The 17,337-nt window shown below is 37.6% G+C and overlaps 1 protein-coding gene across 1 annotated transcript in view; it reads left to right on the top strand.

The window, feature by feature from the left end:
* Nucleotides 1-148: 148 nt before the first annotated feature.
* TTC37 (tetratricopeptide repeat domain 37) overlaps nucleotides 149-17,337 on the top strand; it is a gene marked incomplete at its 5' end in the record, with an annotated part of 33,712 nt that continues 16,523 nt past the window's right edge. Inside the window, 16 exons of the mRNA XM_015812678.1 lie at nucleotides 149-299; nucleotides 461-539; nucleotides 627-688; nucleotides 777-833; nucleotides 2,923-2,991; nucleotides 3,555-3,629; nucleotides 3,818-3,959; nucleotides 5,036-5,129; nucleotides 9,166-9,243; nucleotides 9,940-10,064; nucleotides 10,707-10,830; nucleotides 11,756-11,977; nucleotides 13,870-13,942; nucleotides 15,788-15,841; nucleotides 15,939-16,035; nucleotides 16,570-16,698. Coding sequence (XP_015668164.1) covers nucleotides 149-299; nucleotides 461-539; nucleotides 627-688; nucleotides 777-833; nucleotides 2,923-2,991; nucleotides 3,555-3,629; nucleotides 3,818-3,959; nucleotides 5,036-5,129; nucleotides 9,166-9,243; nucleotides 9,940-10,064; nucleotides 10,707-10,830; nucleotides 11,756-11,977; nucleotides 13,870-13,942; nucleotides 15,788-15,841; nucleotides 15,939-16,035; nucleotides 16,570-16,698 — 1,631 coding nt within the window. The remainder of the gene's footprint in view (nucleotides 300-460; nucleotides 540-626; nucleotides 689-776; nucleotides 834-2,922; nucleotides 2,992-3,554; nucleotides 3,630-3,817; nucleotides 3,960-5,035; nucleotides 5,130-9,165; nucleotides 9,244-9,939; nucleotides 10,065-10,706; nucleotides 10,831-11,755; nucleotides 11,978-13,869; nucleotides 13,943-15,787; nucleotides 15,842-15,938; nucleotides 16,036-16,569; nucleotides 16,699-17,337) is intronic.

The raw sequence follows: 17,337 nt of genomic DNA, 5'->3' as shown, positions 1-17,337 counted from the left end.
ACTAAGTGTTCTCAGTGTCTATTGGTTTGCATTGAGCAGTGTTGCTATCACACAGAAAAGTTTTGTAATCCTTGAAAGCACCCTTAAGTATATAATTCCATTTCCATCAGTTTTGCTAATGCGAGTAGTTCTCTTCATGTTTCTGCAGATGTTATGGTCGAGGACTGAAACTGATGTCTTCACCAAATACATGGTGTGATCTTGGAATAAATTATTATAATCAAGTGCAGCATCTTGCAGCCACGGACAGTAACAGTAACAAAAATGAAATCAGTGAACTTTTAGAGAGATCCATACAGGTAATTTCTCCAGTACAATATACAATATTAAGCTTACTGCTTTTGTAGCATCTCCAAGCTATAGATAAAGTACCATATTCCTTAGCATGGTATATAACATTTGACACATGTTGAATTAACACAGTGTTGAATTACAATACTGAGATCTCAGTCTCTTCCAGTGCCTGAAAAAAGCAGTGCGATTAGACAGTAAAAATCATCTCTACTGGAATGCCCTTGGTGTGGTAGCCTGTTGCAAAGGTACGTTTTAATGTAAACCTATTTTTTTCCCATAATTTAAAGTTTTAATATCACAGAGGGTGTTACAGACAAATCTGTATTTTTTAGGTGTTGGAAATTACGCCCTTGCTCAACATGCATTCATTAAATCTATTCAAACTGATCAAATTGTAAGTACTCTTGATAGCTGTATCTATTTTAAAGGAGACTACCAGCATCTTAAATTCGTCCTTTGAAAACCCCCTTTCTTTTGTTTAGAACGTGGTTGCCTGGACCAATCTGGGAGTTTTGTATTTAACAAGTGGAAAAATAGAGGTAAGTGCATGTGTTTATATGATGCTTCTGAACAATATCTTCTTGAAAATGATTAAGTACAAGGAAGTATGTGACATATAACCAGTAATGAAACAATGCAAAATGTTGCACTCCCAATAACTTATTGGAGCAATTAAATATTAATATATACAATTTGGGTGCCAATATTTATTACTTTTTTATTTTATCTTTCCTGTACAATCTCAAGGCAGCTTACTTGGAAAGTTATTGTATCAAAATAATTTTGTAGGTTAGGATGAGAGAGAATGGCTGGCCATAAGTCTAGAGAATACTGACCCATGAGAGTAAGGATAGATTTGAAACTGGATCTTCCTAATCCAAAACCTGTATGATGCTAGCACAGTGGTGGTGAACCTATGGCACGGGTGCCAAAGGCGGCACTTGGAGCCCTCTCTGTGAGCACATGTGCCGTTGCCCCAGCCTTGCCTCCCCCGTGACCCCCTCCTCACCAGCAGCCTCCCGCCGTGACCCCCTCCTCACCAGCAGGCCCCCAGAGGAGAGTTGCCCCCGAGCGTGGCCCAGACATGGCAGCCAGACAGCGTAGACAAGACTCTGCCCTCACACCCCATTGTGCACAGTTGATGCTGCGGGGCCCGGGCAGAGGACGTGGTTGCCATGGTGCTGCTGGGCGATCTGCGGTGGGCCCTGGAGGCGGTGAATGGCCCTGCGGGCAGGCGGGGTGGGGGCAGGGCAGGGGCGGGGCAGGGGGTGGAGCGGGGGCAGGGCCAGTTTTTGGGCACTCGGTCTCTAAAAGGTTCGCCATCACTGTGCTAGCACTATATAGTTATTTATATATAAATCGTCGGTGATGAACAGAATCATTAAGCATGTCTTGCTACAGTTAGATCTCTTGCACAATCTAGTTGTTACCTAGAGACACCTCAGGAATTGCTGAAAGGCTTCAGCAACAAAAACAAAAGAAATGTATTTAACACTATATTTATAAATATAGAATAGAACATACAGGTATTTCTCTCTTAACCTCTCTTTTAACTGGAATTTCTATCACTAAGCAAAATGGTTATTAACTGAAATGTCATATGATTGCATTGCTTAGTGATGTTAGCTTTGGTAGTCCTGGTTGCAGTTGTTAAGGAAGGACCTCACACTTCTTCTGTCCTGTGCAAACTTCTGGCTCCATTTCATTATCATCTCAAGAAGGCCCAACAAGCTCCTTCCAGCAGATTGAGGCTCCACAGCCCTGCAACGCTTGCTTCTGCTTCAACACCCCCCGCCCACCTAATTCCCCCTATCTCTGCACTTTTTGACCACCATCCACTCTGCCACTACCTAGCCTGCCGCCCCCAGCTGATGTTTGGGAGGAGGCAGTGGGACAGAGCCAGCGGAGAAGGTAGGGTGGTGATACAGGCAGCAACTGCCCCACTGAAGGTGGTGTTGTCTGCTAGTTATTGCTAAATAGTGCTGATCTGAAACTTTGCAGTCCAGGTATGGCAGCCATGGAAGTTTGAATGAAGCCTATGAGTAGAAAAATCATGACTGTACAGTTTGGTTTAGTGGTTAAGGCAAAGGTGTGAAAGTGTGAGACCATCTTAGCCATGAAAGCCAGCTGGGTGACTTAGGGCCAGTCATTATCTCTCAGCCCAACCCACCTCATAGGGCTGTTTTAGTAGGGAAAATAAGAGTTATTTGTAAAAAATAATAAAGGGGAGTAGAAAATAATTAAATAAACAAATAATAATAATAATAATAATAATAATAATAATAATAATAATAATAATAATAATAATAATAATAATAATAATAATAGTAATAATAATAATAATAATAAAGTTGGAAGGGACCTTGGAGGTCATTGAGTCCAACCCCCTGCTCAGGCAGGAAACCCTATACCATTTCAGACAAATGGCTATCCAGTCTCTTCTTAAAAATTTCCAGTGTTGGAGCATTCACCGCTTCTGGAAGCAGGTTGTTCCATTGGTTAATTGCTCTAACTGTCAGGAAGTTTCTCCTTAGTTCTAGGTTGCTTCTCTCCATAGTTACTTAATACATATTTAATCCTTTTCACCCAATTTAATAATTCTGTGTTGATTTTATGTAACTCTTCCAGCAAGCGCATGAAGCTTTCAAAGTAGCCCAGTCTCTGGAACCTTCCCATCTAACCTGTTGGATTGGACAGGTAGAGTCTCTAATTTCTTTCAAATGCATATTTATGTAGCAACATTATTAAGATTTAAACAGCACATGTTTAATACAGCTCCTATTAATCAAATTGCCAATATAGCAAGTTACTTAAAGTATATGCCTTGGTTTATCCCTACACTTGACCTTGGTGGGTGAGTAGATAGGAAAAGAGATGGAGAGAATCACTGGTATACCTTTAAATTTAATATAGATAGAACATTTTTTATTCAAATACAAGGTAGTTTCTTTTCTATCACTGGTTGATCTTTATATGCTGCACCTTCAGCAATGACTACATTTAGTGGTGTTTTCACTTTGTGATAAGGCATTTAATGCCTATGGTTATTTTTTCAGACACTGTGGAAGCATTTACTAAGATTGGAGCTATTATTCTGCAGATGTAAATGAAACTAGCTAGATTCAAATAACATTTTGCTATACTTGATTTTAACTTTTTGTTAATCAACTTGTGGTGAGGAATAAACAGGCTATGTTTGAGGCATGTATTGTCAAAGCAGATAAATTTAAGTTTTCAATTTTATCTTATTCTCTTGTTAGGCCCTTGTTGCAGAAACTGTTGGCAGCTATGAAACAATGGATCTCTTCAGACACACCACTGAACTCAGCATGCATGTAAGCTGATTTAATCAGATACATTATATGGCAGTTCTGAAACAGAGCTGTAATTTTGATTCAGTCTTTACCCTCAATATATTTGTGATGTTAGCTAAATCAACCAGATGTCTAACTCTTGGGCATGTGCTTAAGTAACAATAAAACAATTTCCTGAGCAGTTGTTAATTCCAGTTCTTCTCCAATAGACGGAAGGTGCAAAAGGCTATGCCTATTGGGTGTGCTCAACCTTGCAAGATAAAACCAACAGAAATACTGAACTATATAAGTACAACATCCTTCAGATGAACGCTATTCCAACAGCACAAGTTGCTTTAACCAAATATACAGGTAACTTTTTTTGAAGATTTTTTTTTAAATCCCACCTGTATTCTATAAACAACTTGATGTGGATGGCTAATATATGTAGTACTCATTCCTTCCTTCTATTTTTACACAACAATAACCCTGTGAGGTGAGTTGGGCTAAGAAAAAGAGACACTGGCTCAAAGTCAACCAGGCAGCTTTCATGCCTAAAGCAAGACTAGAACTCACAGTCTCTTTGTTTCTAGGCCAGCCCTTTAACCACTACACCAAACTGGCACTCTCCATCCTACATTTAAAATGCTAGATGATTTCAATTAGATTGGTCAAAGTTGAATCCAGTGATTGTGAAGTTTGGAACAGAAAAGAGGAAGCATGTTTGGAGCAATTTTCAATGAGTTTCAAATTCATTGCTGCTTCATGTATAATCAATTTATAATTTATCCTTAGCCATGACAGTTTAGTAGAACCTCAATGAACCTTTCCACTATACATCTACGTTCCAGAGACTGGAGAAGCAGGGAAGGGCTGCTACATTTTTTGGTGTGTCTTTAAAGATCCCAGAGGCTTAGAGTGGCCGCCATTGGGAACAAGGCAATAAGGCAGCAGAGTTGCTGCTACGTTGTATAGCCTAAACCTAGAATAGTGATACACCTTTTTTTTCTCTTTCTTACCCCTTTTCTTTTCTCTTTCTTATCCTTTTCTCCCTTACTCCTTTTACAAATATGCTAAACATAAAACCCAGACGTGGAGATATAACACAACCTTCCCCAATCTGGTACCCTCCAGAGCTATTGGGAAGCTATTAGTATGACAATTTTTAAAGCTGTAGTCTCCAAATATGCTAGGATACTAACTGTTCTATGGCAAAGGATAACGTGTAAAAGAAGATTTAAATGCGCACTCTTGAAGTTAGATGTATCTGAAATGATCACGTATCGTTTGTACATTAATCCACAGATGATGGAATAAGTGTAGTTTATCTGAAATACCTGTATTTTCAGTTCTGTAAATGGTTCTAGTAGCATGTTTTGGGATGTAAATTTCAGATTGTTTTTGTATGCTCTCCTGTTTTCTTTTTTCATTTTGTACTCCCCCCACAGAAAGAATCCAAAATGATGCATGTGCTTTCACAATGCTTGGTTATTTGAATGAATATCTTCAGCTGAAAAAACAGGCAGCAGATACATATCAAAGGTAACCTTCTTAAATACACATTTTGAAGTATCAATGGCAACTTCAGTGTTTTCCCCAGTAAATACAACATACACACCAGAAGTATATTAAAATAATCTTTATTGGTCTTACCTTATAGCAATGTAAAGCCATCTGAACTGCAGAATTCCACATACTTCAAGAGTCTCCATGCTTTTTTATATGTCACTGAAAGATGTTTTAGATGTTAAAAAATTCAGTTAAGGAGTTGAAAGGCAGTGCAGATCATGTTCAGTTGCTTCTGCTTGGCAAAAATAATATAGTTAAGATTAAATGCTTTTTCCTATTGCATTAATGAGCTGTAGCTACCCATGCCCACTACCTGCATTAAATTCTGTCTTGAAAGTTAGGAAGTAATGAAAATAGAAAAAGATTAAAATAACAATAGTTGTTAGCAAAACTTCATGTGACTTCTACTGTCCCAAGCATAAGTTTTTAAACACTTCACAAATGGCTCTTGCTTTTGTTCAGTCTCCCAGAATGATTTTGTAAGTAAAGTAAAGAAAAGTAATAAGTTATAAAATTTACAAAGAAATAGAAAAAAGAAAATAAAAAGTTATAGAGAAGCAGCTTCTGGTCTTCTCACAGCAGTTACAAATATTACCCTCTCTAAGGCGGGGCTTTTCAACCAGTGGTACGCATATCACCTGTGGTACTTTGGCACCTGGCAGGTGGTACGCAACCATTCTAAACAAGTGTAGTGGGGGAGGGGAATGAGCTGAAGCAGCGGCAGCACTGCACAAGCCTGAGAGAGAGACAGCTGGAGCTGCAGGGCTGTCAGGCTTGGCAGAAGCCCAGGATCGACGCGCACAGCTATATCTGATCGATGCTTCTGCAGGGCTTTGGGGGGCAAGACAAAAGCCCCAGGATCAGTGCGGGTAGCTACAGCTGATCGGGGCTGTTGCAGGGCTATGGTGGTGAGATAGAAGCCCCAGGATCGGTGCATGCTTCTGCAGGGCTGTGGGGGCAAGACAGAAGCCCCAGGATCGGTGTACACTTATGGAGGCTTATGGAGGCTGGGTAGAAGCCCAGGATTGGCGCGCACTTCTGCAGGCCTATGGAGGCGAGACAGAAGCCCCAGGATCGGTGCTTCAGCGCACCCAGAAGAGAAGAGGAGGGGGGGGGAGAGAGAGAGGGGCTATAAAAGGAGAAGGTTTTGGCGGAAGAGGGAGAGAAAAAAAAGACAACTGGGAAAAGAGAAGGGGACTGCAAAAGAGAGACGGAGAAGCGCAGCCTTGAGAGGAATCAGCTCGAGGTGCACGGAGGAGAAACGGAGGGTGGGGGAGAGAAGAGAGGATATAAAATAAGGGAAGAGAAAAGAGGATATAAAAGAAGAGGGGAGGATATAAAAGAAGGGGGAGAGAAGAGGATATAAAAGGGAAGAGAAGATATAAAAGAAGGGGAGAGAAGAGAGGATATAAGAAGGGGGAAGAGGAGAGGATATAAAAGTGAAGAGAAAGGATATAAAAGAAGGAGGGGAGGGAAAGGATATAAAAGAAGCGGGGGAGAGAAGATATAAAAGAAGGGAAAAGAAGAGGATATAAAAAGGGAAGAGAAGATATAAAAGCAGCAGGGAAGAGAAGATAGGATATAAAAGGAGAGAAGAAAGGATATAAAGGAAAGAAAGGATATAAAAGGGTGGAGAGAAGAGGATATAGAAGGTTGGGGGAGAGAAGAGGATATAAAACGAGTGAATCTGGTTTCTCCATTGACTTTGTTGCAAAAGGGGATCACATGATCCTGGGACACTGTGATCATCATAAATATGAATCAGTTGCCAAGCATCCAAATGTAGATTGACCCTGGAGATGCTGCAACTGTCATAAGTGTGAAAAATGGTCATAAGACACTTTTTTCAGTCCCGTTGTAATTTTGAACAGTCACTAAGCGAACTGTTGTAAGTTGAGGACTATCTGTACTTTATCACTTTTCCCCCCTTTTTTTGGTCATCAAGTGGTACTTGAATATTGCCATATCCTAAAAGTGGTACAATCTGTGAAAAGGTTGAAAAGCCCTGCTCTAAGGTTCCACACAATTTCCTTCTTTCTATAGTCTATCCTTTCTAATTATCAAACCCATACATCACAACTTCATTTTTTCTATTTTCAGCAAACATGTCAATTTGGAGTTTCCAGTGACTAATAAATGTATTTATTGTCTTTTGCCATTCAAACAAATCAATTTGCCATCTTTGCTAATTCTGTCATCTTCACCAGCCATTTGTCCATTATGAATATTTCAGAGTCTTTCCATTTTTGTGCATATAATCATTTAGCAGCAGCTATATATAAAAGCAACCTTTCATAACTCTTTTCTAATTGTCTACCCATTAGTCCCAACAAGAAGAATTCTTGTTTCAATTGAATATTAATCTTTAAAGTTCTTTGTATCATAATATGTATTTGAACTCAAAATTTTCTGGCTTTTTTTTACAAGTCCACCAGGCATTATAAAATGACCCATCATATTTTCCACATTTCCAACATACATTTGAAGTACCTTCATACAATCTAGTTAATTTTTCTGAAGTTCTGTACCAACAATTCATTGTTTTTTAACTTACAACGTAATACAAATTTCAGTCTTTTCAGCCATTTTAGATTAAATGTTTCAGCCACATGCTCTCCCATTGCTCCACACTATAGCAATAGCATTTGGACTTATATATCTGCCCCATAGTACTTTACAGCACTCTCCAGACGGTTTACAATGTAAACATTATTTGCATAGTGCTCCCAACAATCATATATTCCATATATTCCACATTCTATATTTTAGCCTGTCTTATCATGCTCTTTTACTTATTATTTTTCCATTTCAAATTTCAACAAAAGATTATACATTTTGGCAATTACATGCTCATCATTTGTACATACAGAGAGTCTACTTATAAACGGATTATGTTCTGAGAGATTTTAAATTTGTTTTGTTTGCAAATCTAACAAGCAAAAAAGACATGCACAGTACAGTTCTTATCTTACGTAAGTGGCAGTAAAGGAAGTCAGGAGAAGGTGTGAAAGGGTTAGTTTTCGGTGGCACTATATAAGTATGCAGCATATTGGGAACTAACCCTTTTTAACCTTATCTCAGCTTCTGGGATCTTCTAGGTTGAAATTTGTTTATATAGTGGTACCTTGGTACCCCACTGCTTTGAAGCTCATTGAATTTGGTACTCAACACATTTTGACCCAAATATTTTGTCCTGGTACTCATCGTTTGTTTGGTACTCAATGTGCAAGCTAGAACTTGTCGATGTTGGCTGCTTTGTGATTCACTATATTATTCCTTTTGAGAAAAAATTGTTTGATACTAATTGTTTTTGGTATTTGTTGTGTCTCTTGGAACCAATTAACAATAAGTATTGAGGTACCACTGTATTGGTAAAAGTTGCAACTTGAAAGTTTGCAAGTAGAGTAATATATATTTGGTTGCAGATTCTTTCTTGTGCTGTTCAATTCCAAATTCCTGTTATCTATCTTAAATCTTTCTCTTAACTATGCATATGTAAACAGTTCAAAACTAAATCCCTCTGTAGTCAGTTAATATCTTTGATTTGATTTTATATTCTCCATGCTCTTGTTAAAACAACTCTTTAATAGGCTAACCATCTTTCTTTGCCTGCTATTTCTTTTCAATAAAATGTATCTTGTACCAAAACACATAAAGGCATTTTTGGGCACAATCTGGGATTATATTTATTCCATATTCTTAATATAGCACTTCTAATATAATGATTTTTAAAAGCTACATTAGTTTTTACTTTATTGTATCATAGAAAGCCATGCCATCTAAACCTTAGGTCATACTTTTCTAGTTCTAAAATTCTATTTCTTCTCTTCGTTAATCCTTTTGGTGAGACTTGTATACCTAAAATTGACTTTAGCAAATACAATGATAAAGATAAAGCTCTGGACACAAAATCTGAATAGTGTCTCTCTGTAATCAAAATATTGACTTTTTAACTTCTCAAGCATTTCATAGGAAAGCTACTGACATTTATTTATGATACTTTTTTCAGAGCAGTCCTATTGCTGACAAATTCTGATGATAGAGAAAGATATAATATAGTGATGAGAAATTATGGAAGATCACTCTGGTAAGTTGAAAAATATTATTATTTTTATCAAATTAAGATTCTCAGTTCTAGAAAGCATATAGTAAATGAAAACCATGTCTCTTAAACTACTGGAAAATCAACTTAGGAGCTTCCAGTCATTCTTTTGCAAACCCAGAACCTCCTGAAATCATGTCACAAAAATTTGGCAGCAAATTTTCTTTTCTTTTTTCTTTTTGGTCTAAATATGAAGTAAAACAGGAACTCTCATTTTACTGAAACAGAAAAAAAGGCCACCAAATTAGAAAAGAGATATTTAAAATTACACCCACTCACTTGCTAATGATAATAGCACTTATGCTATGTCCCTTGTAAATGTTGATGACTCAAGGCACAAATCCCCTACTTAGGTAATCAGTTCCTATAATATGTAATGGAGAAACAATTCAGATTCAAACACATTGAGATGTACAGGTCAAACTCAGTCTGTTAAATTTTATCATTGGATATATTTATAGCCAAACAGTTCAATTCTGAACCTAGGTTTTATATCATTCGCCACATTATTACATGCATTTTCACCATTCCTCTAAAGTAGTACCATTGCAAAATTGTGAAATTATCAAGCACTATTCACTAGGGGAAAATTTCACCCAACAAATTTTGAATTTTAGTCTGAATTTATGTGTGTGATTAATTTTTTTTCTAATTGGACTTAGTTCTGTTTCTTTTTAAAAGTGCTCTTGGCCGTTGTGATGATGCCATCCAAGCTTATTTGGCAACTCATCTGATAGAATTTGATGATATTGTAGGAATTGCTCTGTCTTACTTCAAGAAAGGACATTTCCATGAAAGTCAGAAGGGTAAGTGTTTCTCTTGTACAGTATCTCCTCTGAAGAATCTGTGTGAAAAATCACTATTTAGATTTTGTGATGACTTGGTAAAGTATTAAGATCACAAGCACTTAATCCCCAGAAAGAATAATCGTAGATAGATTTCATCAAATCTTCCTGCAAAGTGCAGCTTAGTCAGAAATTATTAACAATGTGAGTTACTTCTGAAGCTTTGCCCAAATTAAATTTGTTTCTTAGGCCTGAGATGCAGTTTGGTTCCATGCTTGTTTATTGTGCTGACATAGATTGTTGAACTGGGGGTCTATAAACTCTAATAGGCCTTAATTTCTATCAGTGGCAATTCTTAACCTACCTGTTTCAAAATCAGAAGCAATAATGCACAGATAGCCCTTGACTTACAGCCATTCTTTCAGTGACTGTTCATAATTATAATGGTACTCAAATGTACTTACAACCCTTGCCTGAAGTTATAGCCATTGCAGCACCCTGCAGCCACATGATCAAAATTCAGGAGTAGCCTGCCCCCACTTATGAGCACAGGCGCACTGTTTGCATGTGTGTATGTGTGTCTATACATCCCCTTCCTTCTGGAGAAGTATTTGATGAAATTTGCTGCTTCCCATTGTTTTGAATTTCTTTTTTTATTCCTAGCTTATGAGAAAGCACTTGCAATTGCAGAGTCTGAGCAAGATAAAGCATATATATTAACAGCCCTCGCAATAATAGAATACAAACAAAATCGAGTGGATGCTGCAAAGACCCTCTTATTTAAATGGTAAGGAGTAAGTACAGCCGTATCACTCTAAACCTATTAAAGTACTTTAGAGTCATCCTAATCCCTCTTAATAAGCTTAGAGAACTGTAGGCAAAATGGGATCCTTACTGACTTGAAGGAATCCCAGGATGTGCAGAAACCTCTTTAAAAAAAGAAAGATAAAACAGGAAATGTCTCCTCTCAGGAATTGCACAATGCAGTCACAAAATCTAAATTTATAGCTTGGTTGGGGGGGGAGGGAAATTTGGCATGCTTTGAAGAAGAAACCTCGTTTACAAGGGTTGCAGTTACATTCCTTCATGTTGCACGTGCTCTGTTTAATAGCAGACTCACTGGTGGTGAGTGCCTAGAAACGTGAGAACACGTCATAATAAGGTGCAGAGTTGGAAGATAATCCTCAGTTATACAGAGGTACAGAAGTTTGTGAGTTTAGATAGAAGGAAATCCAAATTGGACTGATGTGGGATATTTTAAGGATAGGGTCAAAATATATCTGCCTGACTTTTTGGTCCTTTAGGGTTTAATTCATAGTTGAGTATAGCTGAGAATGAAATATGTATGAGTTGGTTACAGCACCTGCCTTTTCTTCCACAACTCCAGTGACACAACAGCATGATCAGATTTCTTTTCAAGGCTGACGGGATCATGAATAAAATCAAGCTTTGGGCTGAGACATATTGTACCAATTTGTTCCCTATTACCATCTTTTTCATGAGGTTAATTTGGATGTATGATGCTTGTTCTAAATGTAGAACAAGCTTCCCCCCCCCCGAGCATTTGGCAATGCTTCATAAGCATAAAAGTTTTCAGGTATAAGATAGCATTTAGAATTGTAAATATTGTGCCGAGTCTGCAACAGACTCTTCATATTATACTTTAAGGCGATACTCCTTAGAGTAATACATTTTCTGTGTTGCATTTACAGTTCTATATTACAGGAGCCTAATATGGAAAGCCTGCAAGCCTTGTGTAGTTTAGGGCTGATCAAGCAGGATGCTACACTTGCAACAGCAGCACTTAAAGAACTGTTAAAGCACACGGGGAAAAAAGAGAATGTTTATAAGAGGTTCCTTCTTGCATCTGCTGTCTATGCATTACAAGGCAGACATCTGGCTGTTCAAAGACAAGTTTCTAAAGCTGTCCACAGGTATGTAATTCATTTTGTAAAGCAAGCAATGTTACTTTTCCATATCACCCATTCCACAAAGAAAGGTGCTATGTTCAAATCCTCTGAGTGTCATGGTTCCGATAGATGAGACCAACTAAAACAGAACTCAGAGAGAGGCTTGAGGTTTCCTTTAAGAGCATGTTTATTGGCTACAAAGTATCGGCACTTTCAAAAATAAAACCAAGACTAAAGTTTCCTCCAAAAAGTTACAGTATACAAAGTTAAACTTCCCACCCCATTACTATGCAATCAACTAAGTTTCCCAATAGATTAGTTTGGCAGGCATTCTAACAGAAACTTCAGCCTGACAGTCTAACGAACAGAAATGGCCTTGGTTCCCACAGGGCAGAGAATTGTTTAGGCTAGCAGAAAATCCACCATCCCCCTCCCATTCTGGTGGCAACCGAAAACGAGCCAAATGGCTTCACTCAGATTCGTCACAGAGTTGACACTGAGTTTTACTTGCAAAAGCTGTCCTGTGGGTTTCATAGTTGAACTGCGGTAATGTAGAGGTTTGCAGTTTTGAGATATCTTTAGAATGAAAGTAGATGTAATTAGATAACTACTCTCCCCCTCTAATGTTAAATAGGATTTTTATCCAGCTAATATGAAGTATTTTTCATACTGATTCTATGATGTATGGGAAACTATGAACTTTCTCAATTTATATAAGGTAAGACAGCTATATTGACTTAAAATGAAAGTCAGGATATTTGACTGAACATTGCCTGCTGATACTTCTCTTTAAGTGATTTATGTTAAATGTAATAATATTTCCAGGTACTCCTTTAAGTTATGATGGCAATTGGGGCTGGAATTTCCATCACTAAACAATGTGGTTGTAAAGTATGAGGTCATGTAACCATTACTTAGCAATGGCAATCCTGGCTGTTATCATAACTCCACTAAGTAAGGAACTAAGTAAGCAGGAAGAGGTGGAAGTATCAGGCAAGCAGGTTGGTGGGTGAGAGGTACAGGTGGGTATAGCAAGTGGGCATTATGGATTATGGGTGGATACTACAAAGTATGGGTGACCAAGCAGGTACTGTGAGTAGGTGGTGCTGCAGGTGGGCACTACAAAGTGAAAGTGGGTACGTGACCTCTTGCCCATTGATTTTGTGGGAAACTGACAGGGAAGGTTGCAGCAAATGGTGACCATGTGATCTTGGGGTGCTGCAACTGTCGTTATTGCAAGCCACTTTCCAACCCCCTGAATCACGAACACAGAATAGTGACAATGCTTCAGTGACTGCAATTTTGTGAGTCCTTTTATTCAGTGCCATCATAACTTTGCCCTGAATCAGTGGGTATAACCTGAGAATTGCATGTAAATGAATTTAGAAGCAACTGATTTGTCGTATCAATTATTATATTGAATTAAATTACTGATAATATAGGTGCAAAGTTCAAAATTGGGAGGCTCACCAGTATCTAACAGATTTTTATAGCCAAACTAAACACCCAACTGGATATAGATTTTTATGGACCCATTGTGCATCATTAATGATATTAGATATTAATGACTATCAGTTTTCAGATTAGCAAAGGTTACTTGCTCCACATTATTTTAACAAAATATAGAATCTAGTTCAAATTGAACCATGGAGAGTTTAAAAATGCACTTCATCTATCAATATTATTTTGAAATTTAAATCTATTTAACCCATTTATTGTTTTTTCAGTTGGTTCTATTTTCATCAAAAATCCCTTGAAATATACTACTTTACTGTATTAAAAGGACTATAAACATACGTTAGAAGCTGCTATATTAGAAACAGTTATACAGAAAGTATGTTTCATAATTTCAGTCTATGTTGATAGATTCTACTTATAGAAAATTGTGATTTTAATTCTGCCATCTCTTACCTAAGCAACCCAGATAATTCTGCCCTCTGGTCCCTGCTGTCAAGACTGGTCCCTCGGTACGTGCCACAAAATGCCAAGGTAAATATATGCATAGATGAGAGTGCAGTACATACATGCTGAATTACAGATTTATTAAATGAGCACATGGTACTAAAAGGAGTTTTCAAAATTAGCATCAACATTATAGTTTAATCATTTTGACAAGCAAATCTTCAACATGTTCTACTTGTCAATTGTCACATTGTTTTTTAAACATAAGAGTCATTCATGTAAGATAGATAACATAGCAGCTTGCTTAGTTGTACCATTTTGTTCACACACATAGACACTAGTCATTATTACTACCTGCCAAGTGGGAAGGTTCTCTGAAAAGAAATAGAGGAAGATAGGCTGACAACCATCTCAGAAGACTGCACTGTGAGGGCTTTTCTTAGCTTTCCACAGATTCATCACCATCAGCTGCCCTGTACAAAGAATCCTACCAGCTGTCCTGCAGGATTTTTTTTTTCTTTTGCAGTAATATTTATTGCATTTTTATTTACAATATTTTATATTGCTTCTAAGCTGCTTTTAGGGGACATATATCCTGAAAGATGGGTAAAAGCAGATGTAATAAGTAAATATCATGAGCCAAACTAACAATGACAATGGATCCTTCCACAATTATGTGAGGAACGTTAATGAGAAAAGATTGAGATCTCTAATGAAAATGCTAGTATCTGGCATTGCTTTTACACACACACTCAAAAGTTCTCCTCAGCTAAAATGCATGTATGCTGATTCATGGAACTCTTTAGTAAATAGCAGATGTGCTGATGGAAAAGGTGATTTATAGTAGTACTATAATAGGGAATAATTGTTATTTTGAAAAGCATGTTCTCTTCTATTTGTGGTGGCAATTACTATCCTCTACAAGTATTGCTTGCTGGCCTAATGTAGTTTTGAATTTTTCCTGGTATGTATGTGCATTATGTAGTTCCTGCAAAATTTATTTTGTCTTCACCATTTTCTTAACAGCTAAAGTGAAATAATGAACTGTTCTCATAGACCAGGGCTGTCAAACTGCCAGCCCGCGGGCTGGATGCGTCACGCTGAAACCATGCCCACCCCATTGCTGGCAATGGAAAAAAAGTTGCAATACGTCGCGACACATCACGTGACGTTGCGAGTTTGACATTCCTGTCATAGACAAATAGATGTTAATTCAGCTGTTAAGTACAGGCCCCTTTCAAACACCGACCCATTCACTCTCCTCCCCAAACCATCAGGAATAGGTTTCTTTTCCTTCCTTAAAAAAAACCCTGGTTTTTTTCCAATGGCTAATGGGCAAACACCAATGGCTAATGGCTAATGAGCAAGTACCAAATGGGCAAGTGCTAATGGCTAATAGGCAAGCACCAAAAATGGTAGGTACCTGTTGCTCTTTTCTTGTTCTTCATTGCTAGTTTTGCTTTATGTGGTGAAGAAAAATGTAAACAACCACCTCCCATGAGCTACTGCACAAAGCCATTCAGGAGAGGAAAACAGGAGATTCCACCAATGAGAAAAAATTTCAACCAGCTGGAAATCACCTGCTGTATAACTATGGATAATGTTAACTTCATCATCTATGAAATCACTGAAGATACAAAATCCACCAGAACTCCCATGGAGTCATGGCGATTGGCGGGTGGGATGCAGTTTTGCCTCTTAAGAGATCTTGGTTCTTCCTCAGTCCCAATGCTTTAATTTCAGATTTATCTCATGTTAACAAACATGTACAAAGGAAAGGATAAAAGAGCCAATTGACATATCATGGCTTCATTTTGTTAGAATATCTAAATCTGTATATTTGACCATTTTTGCCAAATGCAGCAGAATTATTCTATGTACAGTTAGTTTTGTAATATTCTGAAATATTCTAATCAATGTTTACTCTTACAGGGTGGAGCTGTGGCAGGAAGTATTGCTTGTATTCTTGATCTAAATCATGGGAAGGTTAGTGTTTTTGATATTGAAAATATGATTACTTTGGAGCAATACTTTCTATTTAAGAAAGTCAAAATATGCATTTGCTATGTATTCTTTTGTTCAGAAAGCCTTGCTGAATACCACAGTTAATCAACTGGCCACAGGATGTCACAAAGCTGAAAACAAAAAGAATATTCTAAAAGCAATTCATCTTTCTCCAGGTGATACTTATATTTAAATCTAGAGCTAATAATTCTTACTCTTAAATTTGAACCTAATCCAGGGTCTTTTCCAGAATATATTTTAACAAGTGATTGACAGATTTAAGACAAAAAGGACAAGTTACATACTAATTTATTTCTTTATTGATTATATTTATATTCATATTTTCTCTAGCAGCTCATAACAGCAGATGTGGTATATGTTTTCCAGTTTTATTCTCACAGTAATCCTGTGCAGCATGTTGCATTATGAGATAATGACTGCCAGAAGTCACCTAGTGCACTTTGTGACTGAATGAGATCATTTGCCTGGATTTCTCCAGTCCTAGTTCAGCAGTCTAAGCACTAAGGACCTAAACAATAATAAGCATCTAAGAACAGAGTTTTTTATAAGACTCAGGCCTTCAAGGTGTAGTGATTTGTTAATTGTCGACTTTAAGTTTTATGGTTTGTGTATACCCACTTGTTTAATTATGCAACAGTTTGGTGGTATAATTTGAAAATGACCTCTTCCTTGTATTTGTATCTTTTCAGATGATCCTACAGCTTGGGCAGTACTCTTGGCTGCTTGCCATGCAGAAAACACAACTGTTCATCTGCATAATAAGCAACCCAAGCAGACACATCTGGAAAAAATGATTGTCGGTGCAATCTCAGCTAAGAGTAAGGCTGCTTTTGTTCTTAAAAACAACTGTTCTTACTGCTGTTTTTAACTGAAATGATCATTAATGAAAATATTGATATACTGTGTTGCAGTGTAGATAGATAGAAAAAAATGTTCTTCAAGGATGATTATAGAAATTGTGCAAAACCTAGAGACTAGATGTGTAAGTCTCTTAAACAACCATGGCAAACATTGTGGGAAAAGAAGCTGTATAATTTGGTTGACATGCCAGAGAAGGTCTGGCAGTAGAGTGTCAGAAGGTTGACATCCGTACATTGTATATTAAGGATCTGTCTAGTCTCAGGTTTTTTGACTAGTGAGGAAGACTATCTGACTTAGGGCCTTCTAGCTCTCACATGAGGTGGGTGCCAGCTTACCGTTACAATGCTGCAGCATCTCACAGTCCCATGATCGTCATTTGTGACCTCCTTTCCCAGCTTCCTACAAGCTGGGTGAATGGAGAAGCTGGCAGAAGTTTGTAAATAGCAATCACATGATGTTGCACTTAACAATGACATAGGATTCACATTAAGTGAAGTGCTGGAATTTACATCACTAAGTGGCATGGTCACATTTTATGACTGCATTGCTTAGTGACAGAAATTCTAATCCCAATTACCATTGCTAACCAAAAACTG

Source organism: Protobothrops mucrosquamatus, unplaced genomic scaffold, assembly GCF_001527695.2.
Source record: "Protobothrops mucrosquamatus isolate PMUCROS unplaced genomic scaffold, P.Mucros_1.0 scaffold106, whole genome shotgun sequence".
Taxonomy (NCBI): domain Eukaryota; kingdom Metazoa; phylum Chordata; class Lepidosauria; order Squamata; family Viperidae; genus Protobothrops; species Protobothrops mucrosquamatus.
The sequence above is the reverse complement of the archived record's forward strand: the minus strand, read 5'-3'. Positions and strand labels throughout refer to the sequence as shown.